Genomic DNA, 9,535 nt, shown 5'->3' on the forward strand with positions numbered 1-9,535 from the left:
TATTTTTTTTTTTTTTTTTTTTTTGCACCCCCCAAAAAAAAAAAAAAAAAAAAAAAAGAATTTTCAGTTTTAGAGATTTAGGCGTTTGCTGCTGCTAAGTGTGCTGTTTCATAAATTTCATCTCTAACAATTAAATCTTCTTACATTCAGCCTACATACAAGATCGGCCCACTTTACGTTAACCCAACCCTATAATAATCTATATATCCACATATAATTATTACCCGCGAGCCCATTCCTCTTATCAAGACATTTGGGCCATAAACTAGTGGCCCAAATTACTCCCATCCCAGTTATAACTCACTCTCATTTGATCCAATTCAAACCCAGTCCCCAAACACTAACACCAACTAGCCAATTTCTATAACAGGATCCAAACCCCTTCCCATCTGGCCCCGTCCCAAGTATCCAACCAAGCCCGATTATAACCAATCCATTCACATCAAATACCCCACAGTTTCACCTGATACCTCTCTCACAGCCACTCTCTTGCCGCTGCCGCCTCTAATCACCATCACGCCACCACTTCATTATCTATTGTACCCAGGCATCCAGAACACTACCGCTTCATTGCCATAGGCCACCACCACCAACCCAGGATCATACACTTCCACCACAATTACCACACTCATATTTCCTCGTCCATCTCAACAATCTAAAAGCCAGTCACCACACACAGTTTTACGTCCACACCAGAACCAGCACAAGTTACAGTCAACAGGGGCTAAAACCATTGGACACGAAGGGAAGAACAGAAGCATAGTTGGGACTCATAAGTCAGCAATTCAGATCAATCGGCATACAAATAATCAAAACTAAACAACAGGGAGTCCTTGATCTCTATTTTGTATTGGTTTATACTACTGCTTCATTTTTAAAATTGCATCAATTAAAATCTTGTGCTGCTGTTATCGTGATAATTTTAGCATTAAACCCCACTTGATCGAAACCATTAACCGAATTAACACCAGTGATTGAATTGACTTCCATTGTTCCCCACTTAAATTGATTAGAGAATTTGACTAGTGTGTTGACCCTTGCTTTGCCATTGTACATGTACCAACAGTATTAACTTGTTTTGGATTTAATTAATCCCAATATTTAAAATTAAATAAAAAAATTTTGGTACAAGTTATTTTTCATTGCTTGCACGTATTGTTCACTGATCTCATCATAGCATATCATTTAGCTGGTCTTACATTACATGTAGTTGCGTAGTGATCGTCTTATCGTCTCCATTTCCAATACATTGACCATGGATCCATTCCAATTTGATGCACTCACTAGACAATTAGCACAACTTGCTACTAGCCTATCGACTGTCCAATTAGATATAACTGCTACTCGTGAGGAGAGAAAGACCCTAGCTGCTAAGTTGAGCAATTTTAAGCGAACCCTTCGTTTGACTGACACTAATTCTGAAGCGTCTCATAATAAACAATATCATCGTGAACAAAGTGATCAAGAATATTTTCGATGCAATCGTAGGAATAGGGATCAGATTCGTGAGCGAGAACAAGGCCATGGTCATCATGGTACTCATTCTCTTCCTTGTCGTAAGGAGCGTTTCTTTAGAGACATTGACTTAGATATTCCTACTTTTGATGGTTGCTTAGTACATGAAATTTTTACCCAATGGAACATACTTACACAAGAAAGTCGGCTAGTAACTGAGTACATTGCTCAATTTGAGGAATTTCGAGTGAAATGTCATGTTGTTGAGAATGAGGCCCTGACTTTAAGTAGGTTTATACAAGGTCTACGAGATGAACTTAGGCGTGAGCTTTTCTTTCGAGGCATCACTACTCTTGATCAAGCTTACTCTTCAGCTCGGGACTACGAGTTACTTATTAGTACTGCATATGAAAAGCGTGATCACCATCGTTCACCCATCTCATTAACGTCATCTCATCATAAGTCTATCATAGAACCTTCCCAGTCTAGTGGTCCTTCCCTTTGGAAAAACAACTGTAAAGGTTGTGATAGCCCAAGGTCATCTTCTTCATGTAGAAAGCGTAATGACAATCATCCTTCGGTTTCATTGGCTTCATTTCCTCCTGTTAAGTCCCTTCTAGGACCTCCCCCGTCTAATGTTTCTCCAATTTTGGAAAATAAGGGTATAATTTTTGAAACTCCAAAGACTTCTCACTTGCTACGCATCAGCTGTAAGGACTTTGGCCACATCTTTTCCAAATGTCCTAACCGAACCTTATTCATAGAAGAATGAAAGAATGCAACAGAAGAGTTGTTAGAAGATCTAGCATATGACCCTAAACTTGAAGATTTTGATGATGATAGTGAGGACACCTCCTTAGGTGGCATCCAAGCTCTTCTTGGGACTCCAGATTCTGTATCCCATGATTTCACTAGTCACTTTTGGAGAACCCATTCTCCTATGGTTAACACTAAATCGAAATTCTCCACTGCAGACCAATCTCAGACTGATAGTCAAAATGAAGTCGTTAACCAAAGTCCTAGCAATTTATTCAAGTATCTAGTCCAGAAAAATCTTGGGAATTGGGACACGGTCCCCCCCAACTGTTCACATTGCATATAACAATTCTATGAATCGGTCTCTGGGTCTAAATCTATTTGAAATTGTTCATAGTTATAAGTCTAGGTGGTCGTTAGATCTTATTCCTATGTCCCCGCATGCTAGTGTGTCGTTGTCAGTTGAAGCATTTGTATATCATCTTCATAACTTGCATATTGAGTTCAATAAACAACATGACGCAAGTACTGCATTATATAAACTTCAAGCTGATTCGCATAAACGATATTTTGAATTTAATATTGGGGATTATGTTATATTGCAAGCTTATAGTACTAGTCCTTCAAAAATTTTAAAGCATGTTGGTTCAAATGCACATGTCATTACCCTTTCATCACATTTTGGCTACCACTCTGCTTTAAATATTGAGGACCTTATTACTTACAAACACCGTGTTACTTCCTTTGATGATCTATTTCTACTTAGCTTTATGGACCCCTAACTTGACTATATTGATATTTCTACTTCAATACCATCTATCACAGCACACAAAGATAAAATTGATGTTATTTTAGATGAACGTATTGTATTGACCAATGATGGCAAGATTCAGTACTTCCTTATTTATTGGGTAGATCGACGTGCTTCTTATGCTTCTCATTATATACAATCCTGTGAAAATCTTGAAAATGAGGAGCATGAGTATTGGTTATTTGGAGTCCAGTATCAGTACTTGGTTAGAAGGAAAGATCGCCCCCCTTGGTCAGATCATATTCTTGGGAATAAGCTACAGTTTTCAGTACTATCAATCATGGAATTTCGTTACTTGGTTCGTTAGAAAGATCGTCTCCCATGGCTTGACGCATTTGGAGTATCAAATTGACTGCAGCCTATACTATCTATCAACTCGACAGGGTCGAGTTTTTCTCCCATCCTGGGAGAGTTGATGAGGACATCTATTTTTTATTTATTTTTAGTTCGACTTTATTTATGTTTTAGATTTTATTTATGTAATTGGGCTTGTGTTGGCCCAAGCCCAAGTCCATTCTACTTAGGGTTTTAGTCTTTACTATTTAAATCTAATTGCGATGTAATTTCATTAGTTTTTGATAAATTGAAGAATATTTTGATGGTTTGTTGCCTATTGCTTCTCCTTCCTCCCCCTCTTCCCCATGCATTTCTACTTCTTCTCCGATTTCTCCCCCCATTCTCTCCGGTTCTCCCCTCTTTTTTGTTTCTTCTTTCTATTTTTTAATTCGTCCTGCATCACAGAAGTAGCAGAAAATGCATTCATGTGAAGATAATGATGTATCTACTACGAAATAAGGAGCATGAACCCAGCAACAACTAAGAACCTTATAAACCACTTGCTCAACATAAAGGATCATTAAAATTCAAGATGAAAAAGTTGCGTCAGAACTTACATTTTGCATATAAGCAGTTCATCATTCCAGTCTCCAAATCCAACTGCACAAGAGTTTGATATTATTTTATTTAAAAAAAAAAATCAACAGAAGAAAAATCATTCATTGCATTCAATTCAATAAAACAGTAATGCCATAGGAAACATATTTCTTCAAGTGACGAACTGAAAAAATGAAAATTTCCTTCCATTTATTTGTTCTTGTTAGCATCCATTCTTGGTGCCTGTATTTTCCTCTTCCTTTTTCCTTGTGGTAAAGGTGGAGGTAGGGAGTTAATGATCCGTTGATATTATACCAGGAGAGTACTATAAATAATTTATAGCACTCTGGAAGGTAAAGTCTTACTCTTATCAACCACATAATCTAAAAGACCAAGGATACCAAAAAACAAAAACAAAGGATAGGATAAGCATAACGTGTGGCACACCACATTAAACACAATACACAAACATTACGAGTTTCCAAACCATGAAATATCCTCAATTATAAATCGTTCACATTACGAGTTTCCAAACCATGAAATATCCTCAATTATAAATCGTTCAAAGAAGATTATGCCCAAATTTCCTAGAAATGGCAAGTCACTACCGGCAAGTCACTACCAGAAATATACTGTCTGAAGGGCTATGTTTCTCGGACTCGGATATGCGTACGTACCTAGAGGTTGAATCCTTTTCTCCTCCATTCCTCTTTTCATGCATGCAGCTACAACTCTCCTGATTATGTGAAAGGAAAATATGTATTTGCAATCCCAGTTCAAACAACTGATCTTCATTTTTCTCTCTTTTCTCATTGAATACAAAATTTACTCCACTGACCTCATTCTTTCGCATTTTTCCTTATCTTTTTCTAGTGGGGTCTAGAAACATATAATTGTGCTAATTTCCAAAATTGAGCGGGATCCTTTGACCACACTAACTTATGGGTGGCTGCCTCAAGCATTCCACTTGTCCAATTAAACTTTGTGTGACATGAAAATAAATAAAACAGAATTTTATCCCAAGTCACCAGGAATAAAATCATCATTACATAATAACCAAAATTTTTTTCATCCCGATTTGCAATTTTCCTCTAAAAACATTTAAAAAATTTCCACAGAGAGTATGCTCGTTCTTATAAACTTATCTGGTAAAGACTTGGTTAAAGGTGAAGAACGAGAAAATTGAACATAAGAATGCAATTATCACCGCTTTAAGCTCGAAACTTTGTCAAAGATTCAGTGCTATAGAAAAAGTCTTAGTCAAGGTGTATGATCAAATGAGAAAAAGAAGAAACTTTGAGAACTTACTTTATTTTGGATGGAGAAATTGATGAAGTTAGTATCAACCAGAACTCGGTAAGGTGGCCCTAACGCAGTGTTGTGCTTGAAGTAAAGGGCAGAAGAAACTTGAGGTCTGCATTAAAATATAGCAACCGCATCGATTTCATCACAAATATATAAATACGAACACATCAAAACTTTTAAATTCGAAATAAAAACAATAATTACTTACACATTTCTTGGAAGTTTTAGTTTGCTCAAGTCTTTCTTGTTCGGGTTTAAAACCTCCTGTTTGTGTCTGACATAAAAAAAAATTAACACAATTAACAAATTAATTAAGTACAAAAGTAAAATAATCAGATAGATGTGAGATTACTGTTTAAGTGCTCTGTGAGTAACAATTTTCTTCATGACTGCAAATTTAGGGGTTTTCTTTGCTTTCCCCATAATTAAAAAAATTTCTCCGTAAATAGAGCAAAAAGGAGTGAGTCTTTGAAATTCAACGGAGAAGATGACGGCAAAAGTAGCAGAATCTGCCGGTAATATTGACGAGTCGAGATGGAGGCAGAGAGGTGCTGCGCTGGTAATGGTGAAGTAGGAGGGACGGCCGTGCAATTGTAAAAGAGAGAAGGCTAAATGGGTTTGGGCTGGAAACGGTAATTGGGCTTCCACTGAATTTTAGTTGACCCATTTTAGTGGTCTGGGCTGGTTTGGATCGGGCCCACCAGATCCTCCCCTTGTCTCCCTGTTTGCAGTAGATTTTGTTGGAAAGTTGAGTAGAGACTTATTTTGGGTAGAGTTTTAACATTTTTCTTTTTTCTTTTTTTCTTTTTTAAATCTTTTGTTTACTATGATATTTATATAGTTTTTTACATAAAATAAATAAATAAATAAAAATTGAGACTATTACTAGGATTGTGATATTTTTTATATAGTGGACAAATTAAATTCGAGCTTGATCTTTCAAATATAAACTAATTATCATTTAAAAATAGACTTTTCTTTTACTCCATCATCATGATTGTCTAAAATTATGAAATTGATCTTTCATAGTATATAAAAGACATGTGACTTCATGTAACTTCGCGTGTAAGTAAGGGTTTCACTCGAATGTCGCGTGTTTAGGGCTTTTTAATAGGTATGATTCCTTCCTTCCAAAAGAAGAGAGCTAGATAGGTTATAGGCCAGCTTTTCATACAATTCAACAAATTGTAAATAATAGATACTTTAAATATGTAATATTGGGTAGATCGACACATAGAATATTTAACAAATCATGATAGAAATATAGATTTTTATTTTATTTTATTGTTAGTAATAGATTACTCAACCCAATCAACACTCAACAGGGAAAAAAATTCCAAATTCTAGACAAATCGACTGTTGAATATCGCGCGAAAGCTCTCGAAAACGGTAGAAGAGCTTCTTCATTACCCCCGGACTACCTTTGGTTCTAGGCTTCTGGCTGCCATTCTGGTGTTCAAACATTGACTATACCCTTGTTTGGTAGCAATTTTTCACACCAAAAAAGAAATATTCTAATCGTTATTTCATTATTTCAGCCATAATTTTTTACTTTTCATTCACAAGTAGGACCCACTTTTCTCTCTAAAGATAAAAAATCAATTCTCATAATCATTACCGAACAGACCATATGGTTTATGATACTAATAAACCAATTGATAGTGTTTTTAACTTTAACATCAGAGCTCATTTATATGTTCTGTTAATAAATTGGTGAATCTTGTAATTTTTTTTGTATTTAGCAAGTGATTTGTTGATTTCCTTGCGACCTACATACTTGGGTTGTTTGGTGTCAAGAGATATTCACTCTTTGATCCAGTCCATTGTAACCTAATGGGAAACTATGGGTATTCATACCTGGTACAAGGCCATGGCTATTGTAACCCTAGCCATCACCCGTGCCACTATGCTTGGAAACCTCCTTATTGTCATGTTTCGCAGGTTCACTGTCATGGAAATTCTTATTCTTTTCAATCAACACATCCAATTCTGTATATTCCTGTCCCGGATTATTCAATTGGGCATCCATGGTATGAGTACGAAAAGAATATACCAAGAGATCGTCATTGTTGTTGATGTATTAACCATTCGCGCAGTAAAAAGACAAGAAAAATGTAAGGATAGAAGAAGAGGATCCTGATCGGGAGAGGAAAAACAATGAATCCTTGGTTCCTCTTCATTTGAAGAGTTATCGACAGTCCATTGTGTGTTTTCCATCTGAACATGGAAATCATAAGGAATACATGAAGTCAAATAAGTCAGAACTCACATATCATAGGGAGGATTCCATAAAAATACAGAAATTATTGAATAGAAACCGTCTGTTTAAAATGGATGGTTTCATTATGACATGAAAAACTTGGGATCATTAAAGCAAAGGGGAGATCTGGAGAAAAACCAGATTCAGCAAGATGATGGTAAAGGCCAATTTCCATTTCCATTTCCAATATTCTGGATGCCCTACAAACTGTTGGGAATTTACTTAAACATGCACAACGGAATTAAACAAATTTCAATTCCCATTCAAGATCCAGCTTTGTATTTAGATAAGAACTGTGATAAGAAATATACTTTTTCTTGATTTTGCAAACTCCTTCGCGTTATTCCTTTCCAGCAGCTTGAATCTGCCTCCTACAGCTGTTCAATTGTCCAGCCTCCAATGAAATCCACACAGAGAATAGACTGCAACTGCTAGGATTTTTCCTCTTGTGCCAGCAAGAATAATGAAAATCTTATGAACCTTAAACCCTAGTCATGTATTTATATAGACCCAAACGGGCTCGGCCCGGTCCGGTCTAATGTTTAATTAATCCATTTAATTAAACCCGGTCCTTGAATTAATAAATCCAATTAATTAATTCGAAAATATAAATAACAAATCCAATTAATTAATTTATCCAACGATTGTTAAATTAATCAATTGGTAATTGGCAATCTTTCAATTCTCTTTTGTGTGTGACCCATTATGTTCCCGACCACGATACCTAACGACATGAAATATTATTTTGATCGAATTAAAACTGATAAATTAAACACCCTTTTAATTTATCACAGATTCACACTCGTCGTCCCAGATTGACATCTAGCAATGTATCAGGGCAACACATGTGACGGAAAATGTCACGTGGTATGACAAAACCAAAACTGTTCATTTACCATAAAATTATAATCCCTTTGTCAATATGATCCGATCAACTACGAGATATGGAAGTGTATCAATCTCGATTATCGATCATATCTTTCATTCTTCTATTAAGTCAATATAAGTCGAAAATTCCTTTTCTACTTATACGTACACCTTGGCCAAATATTTCATTATTGACTTAATTGAACGAAATGCAGATCACAATCTCTTACTATCTAAGAGTGACGAATCCTCTATTGGTTATTCACAACCTTCATATGGTTCTTAACATACCCGAACGATGTCGTATTAGTGGCCCTTGGCAGAGCAACATCCAACACTGTCAAAATATGACTGTCTTCATATAAGGCACTATGATGACCTCAAGTTGTAGGACCAATTTCATTACCGAACGTTAGAGATTAACCACTGACACTCAGATAGTTATCCATGTGGAATCTCTTAGCGGGTCTCCAATGTTTTGTTCTATAACAAAACATCCACGTGTTTATTTAAGTGTCACCACACTTTAGCTCCTGAGATCAGTTACTTACTTCACAAGTAAGAAATGCCACACGTGATGGTCTTACTGTATTAATGATATCTGTATCTCGTTATTACTTACAACCATGGTTTATTCAAGATCCAATTGTATGTAATTTGTATCTCACAATCACAACTCCTTGTGATTAACAAATAACTTAAACTTGAATCTTCGGATTTTATTATTTAATATTATTTATCACAAAATTAATTTAAATAAATAATAGATCTCGCCAAAATTAAATGCATTAAACATATTAAAAGCGTTTACAACCTAAATCGATTGGATCTAAGGTATAACACTTACAAACTTCCACTTGCACTAGATCCAATCACTCATGTATCTAATATCATAAACATCCACATGACGATCATGTTTCTGTTGTGACAACGGTTTTGTCAGTGGATCTGTAATATTGTCATCTGTGGGAACTCGCTCTATCGTTACGTCATTTCTTTGTATAATCTCCCTGATGAAATGATATCGCCTTAGTACATATTTGGATCATTGATGAGATCTCGGTTCCTTCGCTTGCGCGATGGCTCCATTCTTATCACAATACAAAAGTATGGGATCAACAATGCTAGGAACGACTCCAAGTTCATTAATGAACTTCTTGATCCAGATAGCTTCCTTCGCTGCTTCAGAAGCAGCAATATACTCGGCT

The 9,535-nt window shown here is 35.9% G+C and overlaps 1 protein-coding gene across 1 annotated transcript in view; it reads right to left on the minus strand.

Annotated features, from left to right (window-relative positions):
* LOC111410379 (rRNA-processing protein FCF1 homolog) overlaps window positions 1-5,781 on the minus strand; it is a 9,567-nt gene extending 3,786 nt beyond the window's left edge. The window contains exons 1-4 of the mRNA XM_023040684.1: window positions 5,553-5,781; window positions 5,409-5,474; window positions 5,204-5,309; window positions 3,916-3,958 (exon numbers count right to left, since the gene is read on the minus strand). Of these exons, the coding sequence (XP_022896452.1) occupies window positions 3,916-3,958; window positions 5,204-5,309; window positions 5,409-5,474; window positions 5,553-5,623 (286 nt within the window). The 5' untranslated portion in view covers window positions 5,624-5,781. The remainder of the gene's footprint in view (window positions 1-3,915; window positions 3,959-5,203; window positions 5,310-5,408; window positions 5,475-5,552) is intronic.
* Between the last annotated feature and the right edge of the window lie 3,754 nt (window positions 5,782-9,535).

This window comes from Olea europaea, chromosome 15 (assembly GCF_002742605.1).
Source record: "Olea europaea var. sylvestris chromosome 15, O_europaea_v1, whole genome shotgun sequence".
Classification (NCBI taxonomy): Eukaryota; Viridiplantae; Streptophyta; class Magnoliopsida; order Lamiales; family Oleaceae; genus Olea; species Olea europaea.